Source organism: Cyprinodon variegatus, unplaced genomic scaffold (genome assembly GCF_000732505.1).
Source record: "Cyprinodon variegatus isolate N-32 unplaced genomic scaffold, C_variegatus-1.0 Scaffold213, whole genome shotgun sequence".
Classification (NCBI taxonomy): domain Eukaryota; kingdom Metazoa; phylum Chordata; class Actinopteri; order Cyprinodontiformes; family Cyprinodontidae; genus Cyprinodon; species Cyprinodon variegatus.
In genome coordinates, this window is record NW_015150666.1 from 1,070,518 (window position 1) to 1,093,210 (window position 22,693).

The window sequence follows — 22,693 nt, forward strand, 5'->3', positions numbered from 1 at the left end:
ACATTGTAGAAGAAGAGGCAGATGTTTTTTCTAAAATGCCAAGAGCATGAAAAAAAAAAAAGCAAGAAAGACTATAACAGAGACAATTTCAATAAGACACAAAGGGATGTAATCGACAATAAATCCCCATGTCTGTTAGAAACCAAAACAGTCAGCTGATTGGGTTATGTGACGGCACGCTCAATTTTGCTGAGGTAGGTCTCTTGTAGTTCTGCACTGTGATGAGAAACTTTAGCTCATTTCCCACTTTAACAGTAAAACTCCAACCATGGTGTGTTGTCATCGCTAGCTGCATTTATATGGACACAAATAATCAGATTGAAGGCCTAATCAGATAAAAAATGTTTCATGTAAACATGTCAGACTACAGATTCTATCCGATTCGTTCCAATTGGGAAAGAAATTTCATTCCTTAAGAGATTTTATTTTGCTGATCGCCAATCTGATTGGTATCCATGTACACACTCCTTCAGATCTTTGGAGTAACATAATCTCCCGTGGGCATATGTGCAATGTTAGCATGACGTTTTTCTCTTTAGTAACCTTCCTCCACTGCCTCCTGGTTCTTGGTCAAGGAGGTGGAACTAAAGGTAATGTGCGCAAGAACTTACCATCCTCCTCTCTACCCCTGTAGCAAAGAAGTGTTAACAAAAGGAACTGAAGAAGGTGAAATGTAAGAGGCAGACTGGTACCTAAGGTTGAGGATGAGCAGATCATTTTAGTTAGTGTTCATGTAAACAGAGATTTAAAAATTCTGTAGCTGGTGTAAATATGATTACTCAACATCAAACTTTTAAGCCGTTATATATATATATAGTTATAAAAAAACATATTCTCTCTTATTAATTCTTCCAAATTCATCTTATGTTAGCTTTACAGGTTGAAATGTCGCTGATTCTAGATATAGACCTCTCCTGGTATGCTTGAAGTTTCCGTTTCTGAGAATTTTAAGCCAAAGATACAGATTTAGATTAGCAAAATCTAGCTCCAAATCTAGTAGTTGCATGTGTATTCTGCTTAAAATAAAAACAAAGTTAAAACTGGTTGCTACTGATTGCTGTTTTAAAACTACAGTCGCCAACCTGCAAGTAAACCTGTATGTAAAGATGTTGGCTGCAGGCTGCCTGCCAAAGCAAATAACCCGATTAAACAGACAATTGAAAGTTACCAGGTTTTACCCTATAGTGCTAAACAGCGTAGAATATCGACGGCTGTACCAACCCGGGGCAAGCTATACAGTCACATAAAAACCATCTGACAAGCCACACACACATACACAAGAGGGAGCACACATAATAAAATAGCACTTTAATTGCAGTTGGTGCCAGCCACTGTTGCCATCATGTCAGTGGGGGAAGGGGGTCAAGTAAAATGGGTTGGGCTTTAGCCTCCAGCTCAAAGCCATGAGGATATTTCACATCCCAACCTGTGCAATAAGCTCCCCTCTGTTCCAAGTTCACAAACACATTCCAGGAAGCTTGGCCTGATCTTCTTGCAGGTATGTGGGATTCAAGGAGGGAGGAAGGCTTGATGTAACCCACCAGCTTCACTTCTCTCTTTCACTGTCAGTGTACATCAGATTGAGAACAGTAACCTCCTTATTCCCTAAAGGTGCAAACCTCACGGAGGAATTCATTCTTGTGGGGATGTCCACAGACTGTATCTCGGTGTCGTGAAACACACCGATAGCTTTATTTTATTTAGCCCAAAGAGCATGTTATTTAGCCCTCTGGTTTAACCTTTGATTTTAGAAAGACAGCTGCCAAGATAAAGCGATTACTTCATCCAGCCGAGGTTTTATTTAAATCCAGAGATTGCATTAATAGGTGTAGGAGAGGGTTAGCTTTAAAGGCTTAGGGGTAATAGTGATGTTGAAAGGTGTACGTGGATCAGGGACGACTGTTTCCTTACACAGACACACCGAAGGCCATCTCAATCACTTGACAACTGCCCCCTCATTGGAAAGAACTCTGTTAGCAATGCTTTTCAGTGGTATAATAACTCAGCTACTAATGAGCATGTCAACACAGAGTGATCAGCATTAGGCATGCATAGTATGTACAAATCCACAGTCAGGTTGAAATACTAGAAAATCGGTTGTAGACATTTCTTGTAAAAAAAAAAAAAAAAACATGAAAAAACCCAGAAGATAGTGTGTTTTCCAGGTAACATTATACTGACAGGAGTCATTTAGCAAGACAAGGACTTTTTTAACGTTTATGTCAAAAAAAAAAAAAAAAAACACCAATCAGCCAGAGATCTGAACCTGTCATCAGCAGGTCAAAAACTATATAATAGTTTTTTTCCCCCTGCATGATTATTATAACCACAGAAACTAAGGACTTCCAAAGTATGTAATCTCTAAATAAATAAGTCATCAGTATGCACTTTGATTAACTTTTTGATTGGACTAAAAAAAAATCAGGAAACAGGACAAGATGTTTCTATTGATATTAGGTGCAATAATCCTTTAAAAAACCTAATTAAATTGATTAATATCTTCAAATGTAATTCTTAAAGATAGATAGAATTATCAGTGTATTTCTAATAAAAGTAAATTATCTAATGACGCTGCATCCGTTCTTGATAGGTTGAAGGATACAGTTTTATCATGAAATACTTAAGTGATCTATTGATATTAAATCATTGTCCAGCCTTATTCTGGATATTAGTGATTACGTTTGCTCACTTTCACTACTTCTGATTCTTGGGACATAATAAAAAATTCTGTTTGTTGTTGTGTTACATTTTTTTAACAACCTTGAACCCTACAATAAACAATTATGATGGTTCTCTTATGAGCAATCAATAAAGCAGAAAGCTGCTTCAGGGTTCATTTTAGTAACACAAGGGCGGCAGGGAGGGACGATGATGTCATGTGGGAACTATCAGAAGATCCTCCTTTATTGCTCATGAACTGTTTGAGAAGAAGCTTTCAGACAAAAACAAAGGTATTTCAGTTAACAATTGATAAATGAATTGAACTAAAAGTTGATTAATCTTATCGAGTAACTAATTATTGACAAGCAGACAAAAAAAAAGTTTTACAATTTAGTAAAGAGGCTCTTTCCATTTACATTAGGGCCTAAAGTTTTTTTTTACTATGCTGAATTAAAAAAAATACATAGTACATTATTATAAGTTAAAAAATTTATTTTGCCAGCCATATTGAATAATCGCCACATAAACCAAAAAAATCCTTTCTTACCCCTTATTAAGCTAAACATATTTAGAAGATATAAAATCACAAGAATCTAATAGGTTACTAAATAAAGGGCAATTAAATATGTGAAACACTTATGATTTACAGCGGAGGTCTTCAACAGGGGGTCTGGGGCCCCTAGGGGGTCCACAGAGGTACTGCATGGGGGTCCCAAAAGTTTTGGTTGTTAAGATTTGTTTTGTTTTTTTATTATTCCCCCTGAAATTTTTTCTTTAAATACACAATAACATTAATTAAACACACTGTAGTAAACAGATAAATGGAGGCAGAAAATGTCTTTGAGTCATCAATGCACACATTCAGCATCACACAGGAGCTCTTTCAAGCTGGGCACCATTTCATTCAAAACACCTGTCCCATCAACCAGGAATCCGAATCAGAAATACTTTAATAATCCCAGAAAGAAATCACTTTCGTTACCTTAGTCCATATGTAATAGAGTGACTATAGGACCAGTTTGATATAACACAATTTCATAAAATATATATAATTGAGCGGTCTCTGCTCCATCTTGCCATCTGTTTGGGGGTCCTTGGCCTGGAAAACGTTGAAGACCCCTGATTTACAGTGTACAGAGATGTAAAACTGTCACTCCGACATGCTCTCAGACCATTTGCCTCTTTGTTTAAATGAAGCAGATGGTATTCGTGATGTAGCTCTGTTTTTAGTGTAATCAGTGCTATTAGCAGAGTCTTTAAGTAGGGGCCTAAATGGTCACTATTTAGGTGACAAGGAGTTTATCGAATGGCAATATTTACAAACAGAACAGCAAAAAGTCTGTCTGCAGCCTTGTTTCAATCAAAAAGTGAAAATATTACTGGACCAGACTCTAGTAGGTTAATTCAGGTTTCTGCTTGTCACTAACCGGTCCATCCTGGAAGCACAATCTATTCTGCACATGTGCCATCAGCTCATTTGTGCATCTAGATATACATCCAGGTCGCCCTCGATTGTATTTTGTTAAAAAGACCTAAATGATGTTTTCCCTCCCCAAAAATAGTAAACGTGCTAAAACATAATGTGTTAAAGGTTAATAATGTATCTCCTGAGAAAATAAATGCCTTAAAATCCTTTCTTTTTTATCACTCATCTCTGCCTGATCTGCACAGGAGATGGGATCCTACACTACTTCTGGTGGCTAACTTTTTCAGCTTTGGATTTAAACATAAATCTAGTCTATTTGAGTTTTATGTTTTCGTTTCGTTTAACGGTGTGGTATATAGTGCGTAATCTAAAGAAAGAAACAACTAAAATGCAGATTAACACGATTTAATCGTGTTTTGCTGGACTGCTCTGAGCATTTCCCATGATGACGTCATAGAAGCAGTTTAATGAAGAAATTGTAAAAAACATCAAAATTGTCTCACAAAAGTAATAAAACATTTTTAAAGATGTGTATTAGCATTCTTTGGTGAGTTAAACATAGAAATAAGTAATTTTAGCACCATGATTACATTCTTTATGGACACCCGGTAGTGACACTGCTCCAGCATTCCTTCTACTGTAATTACCAGTAAGACTTTATTTAAGAATAAACTGCAGCGCCCCTAGTGGACGGCGGTGACATCAAAACACAGGGAAATTCTTTCTAAGCCTATGTCATCAAATAATCAGATGGAACAATTTTTTGTCTAACAAAACAATGATTGACAGTTAATTGTAAGTTGATTAGTTGTTTACATTCGTAATTTCAGTGCATCCTGTAGGTTGACACATTTATAAACAGCAAATGAGGAAGTTCCTAGTTCTTATGTGTTAAATGAAACCCATCTCAGGCAATCAGATAAAAAATACATTCTGATTTGTTGATTTCTAAAACTCAACTAACTGATGGCAGTTCCTTTTGATTACCTCTAAAAGCTGCTATAGTAAAACCAGAAGCAAACAAGCATAGTTTGATAAACCTGGCCCTAGAAGGTCTAATAATTGATGTGTGTGTGCAGACATTACCTGTCAGTCGAGCTGAACTGTGTGTCACTCATTGGGCTTCCGGTTCTAGATTTGCAGAAAATTATATCCCATTAACATTTTCCAGAGCTTGGTGACCCGACTTCCTGGAGTATCCTTCTCTGGCATTCGTCTGTAAAGTAGGCGAGGATTTTGTAGATGATGCTCAGAATCAGCTCCCTTTGGGAAATCCTGGCTGTTTGCAAGGCAGGTCCCACGATTAGATAAAAAAAGAACTAAAATAAAAAGATAAAACACTGACAGGTGGTCCTGTTTACAGGTAATCCTCGTCCAAACCAAAACAGCAGCAGTGACCTTACAGTGTCGAGATTTATTTTATTTTTTAACAGCAATAATAATAATAATAAAAAAAAAAAAATCCAGCTTGCACAACTTGCCGTGCAAATGTGAACTCGTTGGTTAAATCTTTTTTTTTTATTCACATCCCCAAATGTTCCGCCGGTGTAGAAAACGTGTAAACAATCCAGACACCCTTCGGCCCAGCGATGTAGTCCGTCTGCCACCACCCCTCGCTTCGATTACGAGTTGGCCTCGGTGCCTAAATGATCTTTAAAGATGCTGGAAATTCCTGCAGTCCCATTCGGTATTCCCTTTTTTTCCCCCAAGAAATGCCTGCCTGTGGCTGCGGGGTCGACTCTCCCTCGATCATGAGAATCGCTCAGTAGCGAGTATAGCGCGTTAACAAGTTAGCAAAAAGCAACTGCGGCTAAATGTTAAGATTTAAAAACAAAAAGAAAACAAAAGCGGCTTAAGGTGATCATATTCATATACAAATGAAATGAAATGCGGTTGTTTTCCTGAAATCCTTTCTCATGGTAGTAAGAAGTAATCTCGACTGCTAACATCAAGCACAACAGATGAGCCCTTTCAGCAAAAAGAAAAAAAAAACTTTGCTTCGTGTGAGCTCTTGCTCCAAACTAAGCAAACTCCTGTTCACTGTGAGACGAGCGAGCCGCGACGGAAAATATGTAACAACACCTCTCCTGAGTCCCGAGTAGCTCGTCTCGGTGCTGCAAAGTCTCCCAGGAGCAAAGAGAAAACCCAGCAGAGTCGGTTAGCACCGCGCTACGTCGCTTCTTGACTCCATGTTTCCAGAATTCAGCTTGTTTCTCGGCAGAATCCCCCCTCCTCCTCCTCCCTCCGTGGATGAGAACGGGTTAGCTTCGCGACCAGCTAACGGGACACTAACAGTCGCTCCTCTGTGAAACTAAAAAGCCACACAAAGCTTCCGAAGGGGACTAAAAGTTTGGGTAGACGTGAAAAAAAGGCGCTGTTTTCCGATGATAGACGGAGCTTGTGAAAGAGCATAACTTGAGGAAAGATAGAGAGAGAAGAAATCCCACTTTCCGCCGCTAGCAACGCCCTAGCCTGCTACCAGTTGGAGTCCAGTAGCGCTTCCACTGACCACTTCCGGCTGGAGAATATGGGAAAATATTACGACGTTACAAACCATCGCCATAAGATTGCTTAAGTGACTACTATTGGTGCGGCTATGAGCAATAACAATGTAATATCAGTTTCCATATTATATAAATCATTCCTCCTAAAGGCCTTAAGGCATTGATAAAAGGCAGGCTGAATATATGTGTAACTGTTCTCCAAAAAGAAGGGTTTTAATACTACAATTCAGTGACGTAGATTTTAAAAAACAGGCTTCATAAAAATAATTATTTTATGCATTTATTTTTTGCATGCTTTTGTACGGAAGATGATTAGGGCCACTGAATGAAGTTAAAAGTTAACTGATTTTTACATTTCATTTCAGTATGAGAGAAAAAAGTCACAATTCTGACTTAAATCTCCGAATTCTCACTTTAATCTCAGAATTCTGACTTTAATTTTAGAATTCTGACTCAGCATTCTGACTTTTTTCCCAGGATTCTGACCTTAATCTCAGAATTCTGACTTTAATATTAGAATTATGACTGAATTCTGACAGCTAACAAACATGTTAGCATCAAGCCGTAGCTATGTCTGTTTTAAAAACTAAACTAGCTCTCTTGTTTTAATCACCTTCTGCTCTTCCATTAATGAAATAGCATCACTGGGAACCCCTCAGGCACGCAAAAAGTCGCCTAATTCCATCATTTTCCACCAACGTGTTACTGGCCCTCCCAAACAACTCACATCTTTGTCGGTGAAGCTGAGTGCTCCCACATCTCTTCCTTCATGATGCCCATCTACATTAAGATCCAAAATTCTGAGATTAAAGTCAGAATGCTGAGAATAAAGTCAGAATTCTGAGATTACTGAGATGACTTTTTCTCATATTAAACCGAAATAATATTCAAAAATCAGTTAACTTTTTTTTAGTGGCCCTAATCCTCTTCCATACTTTTTACATGATAAAGGAATCTATATTTAAATGTGTCCATGTTGTTGTTTTTTCAGTTTTGTTGGAAAAAGTTAATCTTTTAGAGCAAGCATTTGATTTAGTATACTGTTATTAGCATTTTAAAATTCCTGTAAATTACCAGAGGGACTTATGGGAAAAAAAAGGGTGTTTTGAAAAATTAAATTTTTTTCTCATCAAAATGAAGAGGGGAAAAAAAAGGTCTGGTCTTATTTACTATTAAAAAAAATCACAGATTTTATGTTTAGCCATATCGCTAAAAAACATTATTTGTTTATTGTTTTATTTTAACAAATATATTATATTAAGTAGCCTACAAGCTTGTTCCTTTTTTTTAAAAATGAATTTTAATATAGAAACAAGCTGAGTAAAATTATCTTAATAATTACAATTTAATTAGATGAATAAAGTATATTTTAAAAACTGGTCATAGTTGAACTAATTTATGAAACTGTCAAGTTTAAATTTCTATTCAGAAATAAAGATTGATATCTACCAAAAATAACATTTAAATGTAAAAAATGTTCACAAAAGTTTATATTTTTCCCATCCTAACAGTTAAGTTAGTACAATAATAAAAAAAAAAAGTACTTTTTCTTTACTCCTATCAAACTGATCACATTTAAAACATTAGAATGGCATGCTGATAATTTAAAATAGAAATAAACATGAGTTTCAGTATTATGCTTGAAAAATATTCAAAGTGAACATATGTAAACAGTTATTCAGCATACACTGGTTTTATGCTTAAAGAAAATGGCAACTTTAGTGCTTATAATACTTTTAGAAAATAAACTAGACTTGACAATTAGTGTCTGCAAAACATCTGGAACAAGAGAGTATTATATAGCTCTACCACTTCTCCTTTTAGGGGGTCAACCTCACTCAAATTTAAAGCAATAATGCGAAGCTCAAAGATGACAGGGAAGACTCCAATTGATCTTAAGGTTTAGTTCAGCATCCAAGTCAAAACACTGTAAAAAACAATTGTTAAATGAATTTTAAAAGAGCAACAAAAAACAACTTTTTCTGTGCTTGTGCATGTCAATACGATATGCCTACGTTTTCTCTAAATATTCAAATTCTTAAAATCCAATTGTCTTCCCTCATGTTACTCAGACGCATGACCTCATCTACTTACCTGACCAAATGGACTTAACTCGGGTAGCGGTTAGACCATTCATTAAGAGGGACAGTAGTAAACCCAGTTGAAAAGCCCAAAGATCATCATCTATTATGACAAAAGAGATGTGATGCAGCATGACTGTATTTGTCCCGTAAACAGTAATCAAGCCTGCAGCAGATGCGTGTAAATGTCACTTTTTCAATGCTTGCTGAATAAGGGCAATTATAATCAATTAAGATTAATTCAGCAACATTAAATCATACAGAGTAGGATTTTTGGTGTATTCAAGAAAATATAATCCAAATGCAGAATGCTTTTTAAAAAATATATCAGTATGCTTAATGAAAATTATAATTTTTTATAAATATTTAAAACCAGTTATTGTGATGGTTTTCTGTTTTTTCTTTTCAAGGTTACTTGAAAGCAGCAAACAGATATCAAATATATATATTGTAACAATTCAAAATAGACATAACAGGAAATATTGTGCAGTTATAAAAAATATTAGTGAAGAAAGCAAAATCTTTTAGAGGATCTACAAGAACACTCACCAATATTTTTTTCCATGTGTGCTCATGAGAGAAATCTGTATTTAAAACTAGAAATTCAGAATTTTTGGCCCATCCTTGACTAGAAAAACACAGAGGTAAGGCTTAGAAGTAATGTAAAGGTAAAAAGGGATTGTGCCTAAATCTTTTACTTGTTGAGTGCATCTTGATACGCTGCATTTTCGTAGATAATGTTAAAAAAGGGATTAAATTAAGCCAATTTCTGCTGGAATTTCAGCTTTTTACTACATGCATAAAAAAAACATGAACATTTTTGAAAGACTGTCCTGAATGGAAAAAAAAATAAAAAATCAAAGTCCTGGTTTGTATTTGTGCCCTCAAGAGGATCAGAGTAAGTGAAACGTAAATGGAATGGCACCATCATGTGGACACTTGTTGTAACTTCAGTCCATATTAACATATCAGATGCTGGTTCAATTGCAATTGATTTCCTGAATAGACATTGTGTTGTTAAAAATGAAGAAAATTTGTTTTATTCTAAATAAGGAATAAAAAGATATAATAGGATCTGTCAACAATGTTCTCATTGTACAGTCTATTGTCGGAGCGTTCAGACTACAGCACAAGAGTAAAACAAAAACAAAGGGCAGTGCATTTAGATAAGGCACAGAGCAGTTATGTTTGTACCTTTGACAGAGGCAGTTTGTAAAGTTTAATAATGTGTGATATTATCAGGAGACAAACAAACAAGCTACTTTTTAACAAACAGCAGCAATGCAACAGAATAGTTCATGATTATATTCCTCAGGACAAAGATAACAATTTTTAACAACATCTATGCCTATGGCTCGTTTACCTTCCTTGGCATGGGACAGTGCTGTACGCTCAGACCTTATACTATATCCCATATCTTGTATTTTGCAGACAGAAGCTGCTTCTTGTAAAGATTCACCAACAGAGCGGAGGTGTTAAAAAGTAACTGAAATCAAATTCTGACACATGGTTTGCAATAATTTCAACTATTGGCAAACAATAAAGAAACCTGACGTTTAAACAAATATTCAGTGCAAATGAACTGGAACATATTAGAACAAAATACTATTTGTCCAAATTAGCTATCCTGTTTTGCTTCATTGCAACTAAAAACTGTTTTCCAAAGACGTTTAGGAATAAAACTTCAAAAAATATTTCAGGGTAATTCTCCCTTAGACAAAAAGCAGGTGAAGTATAAGTACCCAGCATTGTCAGTGTAAAACTATGTTACAAACATTTCTCTGCACATGAAAAAAAGTTATCTGAAGGTTTTGCTCTGGATTGATGTTTGAAACTTGACTGCTTCTATAAAAGTGCTTTGGTTTTCAGTGATCATTACGAATGTGTTGTTTGCACCTTTGAAGTAACAGTTTTCTGGTACAAAGAAGTTTAAATAAACTTAAGGTCTTACAAAATACACACATTTTAGACTTCAATAAATGGTAAACAAGACCCTTTTATCAATCTATCAGTGCAGGAATTTGATCTTCCTGTATAAGAACTATTGAAGTCTACAGTAAAAAACTGATATGAAGTCAGGTACACAGATTTTATCTAAAGACTCAGATGCCAGTTAGTCCATCTTCCCATCATGACCATTAGCTGTGACCATCTCCTTTCGGACTCTCTGTTTTTGCCAACTCTTGCTCTTCCGTATTGTGAAGCGAACAATGTCCACCATGAAGGCCCAGGACAGAGCATACATGGCCACTCCTCCACACTTGATGAAGAATCTGGGTCTTGGGGAGATCAGCTCACAGTACAGCATTGTGCCTCCCACAAAGATTCGCATCACAACAAACAGCAGCACGAACAGGACGTCCACAGCGTCCCCGAGCCGAGTCTCGTAGTGTCCCGTCTGCTTGAGGAACCAGCGTGTTTGCAAGAGGGGGTTGGTGATTTCGCTGCCGAAGAGAACAGCGCAACCCTCGATGCCAGACTCGCCCAACCACAGGGTCAGCAGGATTCCCAGGATGCTCATGGTGTGGTGGGCCAGCATGATGGCTCCCTCAGTGCGGAAGAACACACACCAGGCCATGTCAAAGATGAAGTAGCCCAAACTGATCATCAAGGCACTTATCTGTAGAGGGGTGTTCTTGGTGCCTGACATCAAGAAACAGATCATTAAAAATAGTTATCACTTGGAAAAGGAACTAATTAAATCTGAGGGAGAAAAAAAAAGCTACATTTAGCTTTAACATTTTGCAAAGAAAACACCATATTGGTTTCCTACCTGGGTAAGTGAACGGCCACGGTCCATCTATGTATCCTATGTACGCTGTGATGCAAACCGCAACGATGCCATGCACCAAAGTGACGAGGCGACAGTTCCATTCGTAGCTCCTGGACCCGTTGATGGTGCACAAAATGAAGTAAAAAGATGTCCAGCAGCACAGACAGAGAAGTGCAAAAACTACAAGCAGTTCCATCGTCTCGACTGAAGACAAAACCCAAAAGAAAATGCTGGGGAAAAAAATACAGAGACTAAATAAGCATTTATCCTCCTTTAAATAACATAGCAATGGCAGCAAACAATGCAAGAAGGCAGATGTCACCCTTTGTAATATCACTTACAGTAGTGAGGGGCAGAAATGCCATCCAAAGGCTTGAACTGTGCAGCCTTTGTAAATCACCAACAAGTAGCCTTTGCTTGAACTATAATAGTACTATAGTCAGGAGGCTGAGGGTCTGATGGGGTGAGGGGGACGTCTCTGCTCCTGCTGTGACGTTTGTGCTAGGTGGTGAGACCATTGGAGATGGACAGAACCACCCTCTAAGGAGGAGAACAAGATGTTCACTAAACTGGGGGCCTTAGAAGCTGCTTTCCAAACGGGCAGAGAGGTTACCAGGCAAAGAGCCTCAGACAGGATCCCATGAGGAAAATAAAATCTCTTGGCTGCTGTCTAATGACATTTGAACTTTAAAAAACAGCATAAATCATCCAAAACAAAACTGTTTCTATCTTGTTTGGTCTGGATCTAATAGTCACACACCAGACAATTTTTTTTTAGATTATTTTATATTGCTAGTGTTTAGTTTGCTTTCTCATTAAAAACTGTTTTATTAATAAAAACAGAGCAAATGTTGCTGGAACCACAAAATATAATTGTAAAATACATTTTTTTCATTACAACCAATAAAATCTATTAATGTCTAATCAACATGTAGCAGGGAATAACTGTGCAATGACACTAATTAGATTTTAAGATCACTGAGACAAAAAAAAAAGCATAAAGGTTTTTAAGAAGTCTACAACAGGTTTGGGTTATTAAACAATATCTTAAGTTTCATTATATCCTATAGATTATGACCAAACGGGAAACATACTGAGACAGACTGAGACTCCATGGTGACTGTGAGGAGTAAAATGCATCTAAACTCTTAGACATTGGTTAATAGCACACATCTTTTTTTTTTCCCCAGCTGATTTTTTATTGTCAGTACACTATCACAAGTACAGAGCAACAAAATTCACTCTCTGCTGCCCCTAGAGAGCAGTCGGCTGCCATTGTGCGGTTCCCGGGGATAAGTGTGGGGTTTAGAGTCCTTGCTCAGGGACCCAGAGTGTCAGTTTGTGAGAGTGGGACTTGAACTCAGATCCTCTGGATTCCAAGTGCAATGCACCAACCACTGGGCCACCACTCCCTCTACTGTTGCTACCTTTTTCCCCCCTTTGAGTAATGTCTGTGATCAAGTGCTGATATCAGGTCTATGTTGGTGTCAGTCAGTACTTTAAGCTGCATTATCAGCATAATATTAATATCCAAAAATACAGGATCCTCCTGGTGAAGTTGGTGGTGGCAGCATCTTATTGTTGGGATGCTTTTCCAAAGCAAAAGTTAGAGTTAATAGTTGGAAGAAAGCCTGTTGCAAAGGACCTGCGATTGGAGAGGTTTACCTTCTAGCAGGACAATAACCTTAAACCAAAAGCCATATTGACTGTGGAATGGTTTATGTTAAAGTATACGGCACTGCAGAATGGTCCAAAACAAAAAAAATCCACTAGAGGATTAGATTTTTTCAGTCTCTAAAAGTAAAAAGATCAATTAGACAAGCTGTTTTAGAAAGTTTTGTTGTTCAAAATGTATATTTTTCCTTCTGTTTCACAAGATGCACCATTTCCTGTTTGTGTTTCGCACAAAATCCCAATCAGTTTGTGGTTGTAACATATGAGAAAGTTAAATACTTCTGCAAGGCGTTGTTAATAATAGGCAAAAAAAACTGCTATAGATCTACCCAAGATATAGAATAATACATTTAATTTATACTGCACTTTTCATCAAAAAGACCTCAAAGTACTACAAAAAAGAAAAGCATAAAAAAAAAAAAAAAACATAAAAAATACAAATATATTTGGATAATCTCATTTGGTCTGTATAGCAATTCTCCCATTTACAGGCACAACCCACAGAGATGTATTATTGTTAAATAAACAGGTTAAATAGAATCTAACTACCTGCAACTACAAAACATTTGTTGATGTTTCAATTTAATTTTTTGTAGACACAAATGAATGCTACGTGTTGTCAAATTATATGTCAATTACAGGTCATGGAGGACTAATAATTATGTTTAAAGAAATTAGATCCTGCCTAAGTAAAAAAAACTAAACAAGAAGCTTCTTACATTTAATCATATGTATATGTAATGACATAATAGCCATGAGATGGAGCCAACGAACGAAGAGAAATGGAACAAATATTGTTTTTCTAGTTATATCAGCTGCTCAAAGCATCTGTTATTAGAGCCACACTAACTGAGTCGCACACATTCATACAAACATACGCACATCTGGTGGATCTGTGCCCAGAGGCACATCGAAATGTGGAAGGAGAAAGCAGCAGTCAAACCTACAACTTGCAAGAGACAATCACCCCTAAGGGCACAATGTTTCTATGCAATGATTTATATTGTTTTATTAGGTTGGACTCAAACAATTATCTCATCTCTACATTCCGGGGTTTTTCAATGGAGATAAAACCAAATAAATCCTACGGGTGGTCTAACTTGAGCAATAATGTCTTTTGCAGTTTCCATAACTTCCTAACTGCATTCGCTTTTTTTCCCCTGAAATGTCAATGTGAAAAATGTCAAAATTTAAATTTTTTCACATATGATGAAAATGTTTTAATGGTTATCGCATTTGCTGTCTGACTTTAAGACACAAAAAAGGATTAAATTTATGAAGCAGATATTTTCAAAGTGGTTAGGCTTTTAGATTTGTAATCAGCAAAGAACAAGATGAACTGAAACTGGATGGACGGATAAAAGAAACAATGGTTTTCTCAAACCTGGGACATACTTAATTAAAACTTCACACTTTTCCACACTGAGAAAAAAACATTTTGTCTTGGTACATCACATCCCTTTCTGAATATTCTGTTAGTCCTTTCCCTAGAGAGGACAATTGATGTTATAAATATGTAATTTAGTTCACCAAGCTTTTTTTTGTTTGTTTGTCTTATCCACTAGAACAAGATAAAGATATAAGTTAAGATTAACTTTATTTTCCCAAAGGAAATTTGATTTGGGTACAGACTGCTACATAGTCCAAACTATGTGTCACACTGCATTCACACATAAAAACGCAGTTATAAAAAAATATATATATAAAAAAATCCATTATAAGTAAATAAATAAATACATAAGGAAGCATGTTACATTATTACATTCCCAATAAAAAAAAATTTGAAAAAAAAAAGCATAAAAACTCTTCTTTAAAAAAAATCTGTTATGTGAGATAATAAATGCATTCCACAATTTCTTCAAATCAAAGAATCTTTATCTCCTTTAATGTTTTCAGCCTATTCATCAGTTGTCCCAGACAGACATGTACTTAAGTCTGTATTTAATATTAAACAAATATAAAGATATAAATAAAATATAAAAAAAACATCAGTTTCCAAAAATGCGACCCCATCTTGACCTGTAGAAATCTAACAGCTATATTTAAAGCTGGATAAAAACACTTGAGGTGTTGAAAACATGCCGTTTCCATGACAACCTAATGGAAGACCGGATTTAGTGACAAACTGAAGTAAAATTAAAGGCTTCGTTTTTTCACCTTAGGGGTAAAAATTGTGCAGCAGTCGCTGACGTCCGCTGGTAGAGAGGAGAATTAACTGGAACTAGTCATTAGGATGCTTTTTCAACCTGATCCCCGGGTGGTTTGGATAGCAAGCTAACCAGCTGTAGCAGGCTAACGTTACACAGAATATGAAGCGCTTTCTTCTGCTTTAGCAAACATACAAAATGTGATTACCTTTTTGTTAAGCATCAGGCGGTCTCTGTGGTCCCATTCAGCTCGCTGCTGATGTTTTCTACGGCAGACTGGTATAAAACATTAGCTGCTATTTGCTGTCCTTTATGCTGCTCTGTTGGCAACAGCCCTCATCAGCATCCTCTGGTTCTTATTGAGTACTAAAAATATACTGCGTGGGATTTGACATAAAATGAGGTTGGGTGCTCCGAATACATATTGTCGAACCACAGCATGTTAAAAGATGATTGCAGGATTTTTGAATATATCACAAAAATGTTTGTTGTTTTTATCCCCGGACTGGCAGGAACTTAAATCAATTTCTCAGAACTACGCTGACACCTTGTGGTCAACAGGTTGAATTGCAACCTAAGTGGAGAAATCAATTCAAAAATCTCCTCATTCCCCTTAGAGGGCCTCCGAATGATCATGCCTGCCCACTGACAACCTCACTGTCACCATCTACAAGCAGGGCAAAAGTAAATGACCCCTCAGGTTTGTTACCAAGAAAAAGCAATCAAACAGTTCGACAATTAGTCAATAGTTAATAATTTCACTCACAAAAATTACTAAAGTTAGAAGAAATTAACAAGTCATGCAAAGAAAGTAAGGACCAGATGGGCAGTGAAAAGATAAGGGTTAGTAATGATTAGAGATGCAAATTTATCAGTTTGTGCCTAGGCAGTTTCAAAACGGCATTGTATACAGATAAAAACAAAAAGATAAAAACAGGAGGCTGAAAAACCCAGGGTCAGGTCACAGAATTGTTTTTAATTCTCCAGCCTGTTTATAAAAGCTGACCCAGCTATCTGCTGCTCCGGTTTTGTCAGGGCCTCTGAGCAATATGTTTGATAGGATTACTCTTCTGTTATGTCCCCAGAGCTCCTTCTAAATCCTGTAAAAAATGCAAATCATATTGTGACATCAAAAACTATTCTAGATCATTTCAAAATGCACCATACACACCCTACCTTACATGCATTCCACATATAGGACAGACAGGCCACAAAAAGTTTGTTTAATCCATTAGTATCAATTTTGATCGATCTTCATGGTGGAATTTTCCCCAATTTCAACAAAAATCATAATTTCTTCATCAGTCCGGGCTTAAGACCTCTGCAACAGTGCTTTTCAGCCTAATTTTAGGATATCATTAAACTACATGTGCACATTTATAGAAACCCAAGATGTATATGCTCATGTTAGACATCAAAATAAGTTTTCACACCCAATGGTTTCTATAGCCCCTCTGAGCAATTTCTCTGTCCTCAGATGTATAAAAAGCTTCAGCTCACTTCAGAAAATCACAACACAGCCAAAGTGTTTTAACATTAAAAACACTGGAGATATTTTGTAAGGAATCTCCTCACCCTTTTGTTGTTGCGGCTGCAGGCTGTGGAGTTTTTTTCATTGGAGGCTCTGTTGTTTTGCTTCCAGGTCACGGGTGGAAATGCCAATTGTTAAATATGGATGTTAGGTCCCCCTGATAGCGGCTGCGCCTCAGAAGTTTCCTACCGGTTCTTTACCTGGGAGCAAGTTATTTACTACTCTTAACTCAAACTGGGTAAAACCATGTAAAAAAGGACTATAAAACGGGAGCAAAAAAGTAACGGTGTTTATTCCAGGTCAGGTTGTTACAGGACAGATAAATTGCTTGGAGGTGGCACAGCTGTGGGCTCAAAAAACATCAGCGAGCATCCGGCAAAGACTGAGCCCCAAACAAGGTCATCTCCTCCTTCTTATACCTCATGAGTCCATGTTTTGCATCAGGTGGAAGCTTAGCTGTCCATATCAGAAACTGACACGTCATCCATGCCCTGACCTTCATGCATCTTGCCTCTTTACCCCAGGATTACACATAGCTCTCCTTTATCAGTCCAGCCCCAAGATGTGCCCATATGCTGTGTATTTTTAAAGACGCAAAGGCTGCCCTGATTAGATGGCCTCCGTACACACAGTGACATCCACCATGTGAAGGAAGGCCTCCTACTATGTCTAATCTGGCTAACAAAGTAACAATACACATGATGTATGAAGAATAAACCTAATAGTGGCTTTAACAAACAAAAGAAACACTTGTGAATTTTGTCGATTATTAATAATAAAGGGGGAAAAAAAATCTTGTTTGTTCCTTTAAACGGAAATTTTACAAATAAAAGCAACCCTATCGTTATATATACATTTTCATAAAAATAACAAAAAACTTATTCTCTATGTTTTTTCCTCAAAATGAATTAAATTTCTTTTTGTTAAACTGAATTGTATTATTTATACACAATAACTGTTTTGTGTTTAGAAGATCACATTCATTTTACTTCTGAGGCCAAACTTTCCTCTCAAAGAAAGCTCACTCCCAGAATTGAGAGGCAGTGATGTATTTCTATTGGTCTGCATGCACATAGCAACATTTTACCAGGCTTGGAGGAAATTGTTTAAGTTTAAAAATACAAAAATAGGGGAGACATTTTGTCTGGGTTAGATTGGGGTTGAGAAGACCCAGATGCAGAGGCAGAGAGGCTAAGGTGATTTCTTGCAGTTTAATAGTAAACACAAACAATTGAGGCAAAAGTAAAAAAAAAAATCCAACTAAAAATGTAACACAGACCAGAACCATGGAGACATCAGGGGGAAACAATCACAAGGAGCCATGGGAATACGAGTTATGACGACAGCAACGACAAGGAACCAGCAAAGAGTGACAGCATAGGGACAGTATATATAGCTGACTGAACAAAGGCAGGGCTAACGGGCTGATAAGGAGCAGGTGTGAGTGGAGAGCAGTCTAGGAAGGAGCTAGGGAAAAGGAGACCAACACAAGAGGGCAACAAATAAAAACCAAATAACTCATATATATCCAGAAAATACAACAAAATATGAATTAAACCAATAAAACTAGAAAACATGGAGCAAAGTAAAGCATAACAGAACCAAGACCATGACACGTTTAAGCCTTATTTTTCAGAGAAGATTAATGTAAAAAAAAAAAAAATAATAATTTTAGCTTCTCTAATTATCATTTAAGAATCCATTGTGGTACCTCTTTTCACTCCAGGTTTACAACATATTTGTGAAATCTATCTTAAATATTTCATTTGGGACAAGATTGCACCTAGAACTTACATCAATAAAACATGGTTTCTTGGAGAAATAGAGGGAGTATGGCTTTCCCTGTACAATCATTTGTTTAAAATGTCTGTATAAGTCAAATAAAAATACAAAAACAAAGAAGGACTCTCAATAATTGAGGTAGAACTAGGGAGTATTTTAGACATTCATCCCATTGTTCAACTGATAACAATTTATATTTACAAAGCCAGTATTAGTACATGCAAAAGCAATATTAACATATAAACAGAATGTACTGTGCAGCACATGTATTCTTCATGGAGGTTTAACCTCTCTGTAACCATTGCTGACTGTTGGAGAAAAAGTATTTCACTAGCCTTGTGCTTAAGTATAGAAAAAAAACAAGTAATTTTTGGAAAAATCTAAGGTTGGATATCATATTGTTCATAATAATTTCAAGCATAAATAGTAAATAATTTTATATATACATCCAATATCAAAAGCAAAACTTCCTGGTTTCACAAATTATTTAACAGCATAGCAAACATATATGTAAAAGTCAGAGAATAACCCGATGGAGGGACCTTGGCTGAACTATAAATAAGGATATTTAGTTCAAATACTGTCAAATACCTGGAAAAATCATAGCGAGTCTGGGGGAAAATTTGATGTATAATAGGATAATGCAGAGATTTTATTTTACTCCATCAATGCTTCACAGAACTACTTCCCAATAATTAATGTTGAAAATGTCAAGAAAAGCCAGGAACTTTCATGCAGGTCATCTGGAAATGTAAGTAAATCTTCCATCATAGAATTAATAATAAAACCATAGGGAAGTGAGTAGGTAATTAGACTCAAATAAGCAAAGCACAGTGATGCAGGAGGAGGTGTTCAGGGGTATCAGAATAATCCTAAGATTATAGTCTCATTCTACTCTAGATAATAAAAAAGGCTTTGGGTTTTTTCTGAAAGGATATTCATATGAACACATTCTGGCAAAGCTATTCCATGATGCAAAAAAGGTGTCCATATTCTTCCCAACAATTCTGTTTCTACCATTGAAAAGCTTCCAAACAGCATAATGCTGCTACCACCATATATTTTGTCTAATATTATCAAAGTAGTTTCTTCTGCAAATTGGGATGTTTCATAAATGCTAGACATGTGGAGCACGTCTGCTAGTTCTATTATCTCCCCGACTTTTTTTTGTCGACCATTTGCTTCATAAACATCATAGTGTTTGCTCACAGATGTTTGCCTGAAAAACCTTCAGAGAACAGCTGTAAAAAACGTTAAACACTCCGTTTACTGCATTAGGTTGCTTTTGAAGTCAGATGGTTACAATGGTTTTTATTTAGTGGCATCATAGTAAAACATGTAGTGTACAGATTCATGCCACACCAATCAGATTATTTGATTTTTCTTTCTTTTCACTATCACATAAAATCTCAATGAAAAAAAAAATAATTATGTGAGATTTACTGCAGAAATATCATAAAATATCAAGATTTTAGAAGCCACATCTGTCGATAATTTGAAGTCTGCAAACAGAACTTTTAGTTTTTCACAAAAAAAACAATTAACATCTATTAATTTAACTAAAAGCTAACATAGATGAACTAAATCCAATTTGCTACCTTTGCTATTCATTACTGCTCTCTCTTTCACTTATATGCTAAAAAGGACCAAAAATGCACACATTCTTTAATGCAGTGCAAAATGATTTTATTGAAACAACATAAGTACAACATCTCTATGCGATACAATACCTAAATTGCTTCATCTTCCTCTCAACAACAACTATTTACAACAATTCAAAATCCTCTTCCATAGAAAAATATGTTCAACCATTCAATCTACAATTACATTGCAAAAATTACAGTGGAAATGTTAAGGCACTTGATAATCACAAAAGGCCACAGTGAAAAATGTTTCACTTATTTGGTTCTTTAGTTAGCAGGAGATGCCAACAACAACAAAATGATACAAACCAAACGTTTGTATGGTAGTTAAAGACCACAATAGAGGTAAGACAATATAAAACCTTAGTTCAACATACTGCTCTGGACATCACAGATGGACATAGCTTAAGTTGGTCCCATGAGTTCAAGCATTCTTGAATTATGCATGTAATGACCAAAGATTTAAAATGTATAAATAAAATATTTAAGTGGTGGCATTAAAAAAACAAAACAAAATAAACAACAATTACAAACAAAGAACTAAAAACGATTGATTGTGGAACCTATACCTGAATCTACCAGTAGATGGCAGTAAAGATTACCAAAACAAACTAATGAGTTTGGTTTTTAGGAGAAAAAAAAATCCATAAGCCCTATTAAAAGTTTTACTTTTGTCATATTGAGGTTATTTAGAACTTTTTTTAGAAGTATACCTGCAGGAATGGGGTGGAAAGAAAGGCGGTAGAGCAAAGACATGCTGGAAAGAAAGACATTTTATATCTGCATAAAGAGTATTCAAGGAGTTAGAAGTATCTAAGAAAAATATTTTTTTCTGGAGGATCTGTTGTTTAGATAGGTGTAAGACGTAAGAGCTTGTTCAATGCAATGCAAGAAAAAGTCTAAAGAAAACACAAACATTTAGAGCATTTTAACAAGATAATACAATAGGCCTAGATGATTGAAGCCACTGCTGGTGAGATGTTCTCTTTGTGAACCTGATTACGTGATGTAAACAGGAGCTTAAACATGAGCTTAAACTGGCCATAAATGTTTATTTTCACAGAACTTTATAGCAAAAAAAAAAACAGAAATTCCACCATCGTTATGATCCTTTTAAAAATGTGGGACTTGTTTGTTCCTCAGCTGGTTTTTCATTCCCTACGAATACATCGATCGGCTTTGTGCACATTGAGCCTGTGTGAGAGGTCACTCCTGTTGTCTTGTGTCTTTTTTCCAAATAATTCTTCTTTAATAGGCACTCAAGTGTAAGTTTTTTTGGCAAGGTAATGATGAGGATCATTTTAATGTGTCGTTGTGAGAGTTCAGGCAACTGTCCTTCCTTTATCAACAGAGGTTGGGACTTGAATAGATCTCCTTTCTGTTATAAAAGATTAATTTATCATCTCTTCGTCCCACAGACAGAGCTGTTTCTGGGGAACGTAGTAGGTAAAATGGTAGCCCTTGCTGCAACTCCTGATGCCGCATTTGTAGCTGCTGCCTTTGCCTGTGCCATCCCGACTGCGGCAGTACTTCAGCATACATGGGTACCACTCCAGTCGCAGGCTATACGTGCAGAGACATGGCTGCCACAAGTCTTTAGTAGAATGACAGGCCTGAAAGCTGGGTGTCTCTGTTGTCTGAGGCAGGACCTCAAATATTGAGCCGTCTACCCCTGCAACAAAAAAAAGCAAGTCTTGTCAACATGAGTAAAGCAAAAGCATGCCATCAGAAAGTGTGAAGCTATTCCCTTGTGTTTTCCCTCAGATTACTGTATTGAGCTGGAGAGGGCAAACAAAGTGGGTAAAAAAAGAGGGCAGATGGTGGGGTAAGAGGGGAGCTTTGTCATGTTAAAGAGACGCTTGTGTGATTCCCTCTGAAAATGATGGCGCTTGTTGAACCATGACCATCAAGGGGGCTTTCTTTCAAAGCTGTCAATGAAAGAAGGTGCTGTCAAAATGATTCTCTACAGCTTTGACAAGTAGTTTTCATTGCTGTTAAAAACCAATTTCTCATCTAAAATCCGAGGCAAATTCAAAATATATATATAAAAAATCCTGAAATAATTCAGAAAGAAACAAATTAAAGGGGACTAATTCATGTATTATTGAAAGATCCAATACCTTTCTCAGACCAGTATTTCACATCTGTCTCCCTGGTGTAAATGGCCTCATGGGCTTCACTGCACATGTTGTGGATGTGGGAGCTGAGCTGCAAGGCTCGGCTGAGGTTCACTGAGGCGCTCATCGTCAGCTGCTCCAGGCCTTTTCGCTCCTCTGCCAGGCGAATGACATGAGGATTTTTCTGGGAGCATAAAAAAACAGGAACATAAAGAAACAGAAAAAAATTATACTTCATTGATTTTTAATTAACAGTAATACTCCAGGTTTCTTCTGATTTAATGCAAATGTGTTTATAACAATGCAATATAAAAACAGGAAGGAAGGAAGGAAGGAAGGAAGGAAGGAAGGAAG

General features: G+C 36.5%; 3 protein-coding genes across 7 annotated transcripts in view; all 3 read right to left on the reverse strand.

The window, feature by feature from the left end:
• arhgef12 (Rho guanine nucleotide exchange factor 12) overlaps positions 1-6,568 on the reverse strand; it is a 73,663-nt gene extending 67,095 nt beyond the window's left edge. For all 4 annotated transcript variants that reach the window (XM_015380426.1, XM_015380425.1, XM_015380424.1 and 1 more), the window contains exon 1: positions 5,174-6,568. In XM_015380426.1, the coding sequence (XP_015235912.1) occupies positions 5,174-5,205 (32 nt within the window). In that variant the 5' untranslated portion in view covers positions 5,206-6,568. The remainder of the gene's footprint in view (positions 1-5,173) is intronic.
• A 3,199-nt stretch (positions 6,569-9,767) lies between these two features.
• tmem136 (transmembrane protein 136) lies at positions 9,768-15,764 on the reverse strand. 2 transcript variants are annotated; one of them, XM_015380411.1, is made up of 4 exons: positions 15,475-15,764; positions 11,787-11,985; positions 11,446-11,675; positions 9,768-11,315 (listed from the first exon to the last, which is right to left on the reverse strand). In XM_015380411.1, the coding sequence occupies exons 3-4, from the start codon at positions 11,639-11,641 to the stop codon at positions 10,786-10,788; spliced, it is 726 nt and encodes a 241-aa protein (XP_015235897.1). In that variant the 5' UTR covers positions 11,642-11,675; positions 11,787-11,985; positions 15,475-15,764; the 3' UTR covers positions 9,768-10,785. The 2 variants fall into 2 exon arrangements, with proteins under 2 accessions (XP_015235897.1, XP_015235896.1); XM_015380410.1 differs by lacking the exon at positions 11,787-11,985.
• Positions 15,765-21,455: 5,691 nt separating this feature from the next.
• Positions 21,456-22,693, reverse strand: part of oaf (out at first homolog) — a 19,481-nt gene continuing 18,243 nt past the window's right edge. Inside the window, exons 3-4 of the mRNA XM_015380435.1 lie at positions 22,343-22,523; positions 21,456-21,894 (exon numbers count right to left, since the gene is read on the reverse strand). Coding sequence (XP_015235921.1) covers positions 21,614-21,894; positions 22,343-22,523 — 462 coding nt within the window. The 3' untranslated portion in view covers positions 21,456-21,613. The remainder of the gene's footprint in view (positions 21,895-22,342; positions 22,524-22,693) is intronic.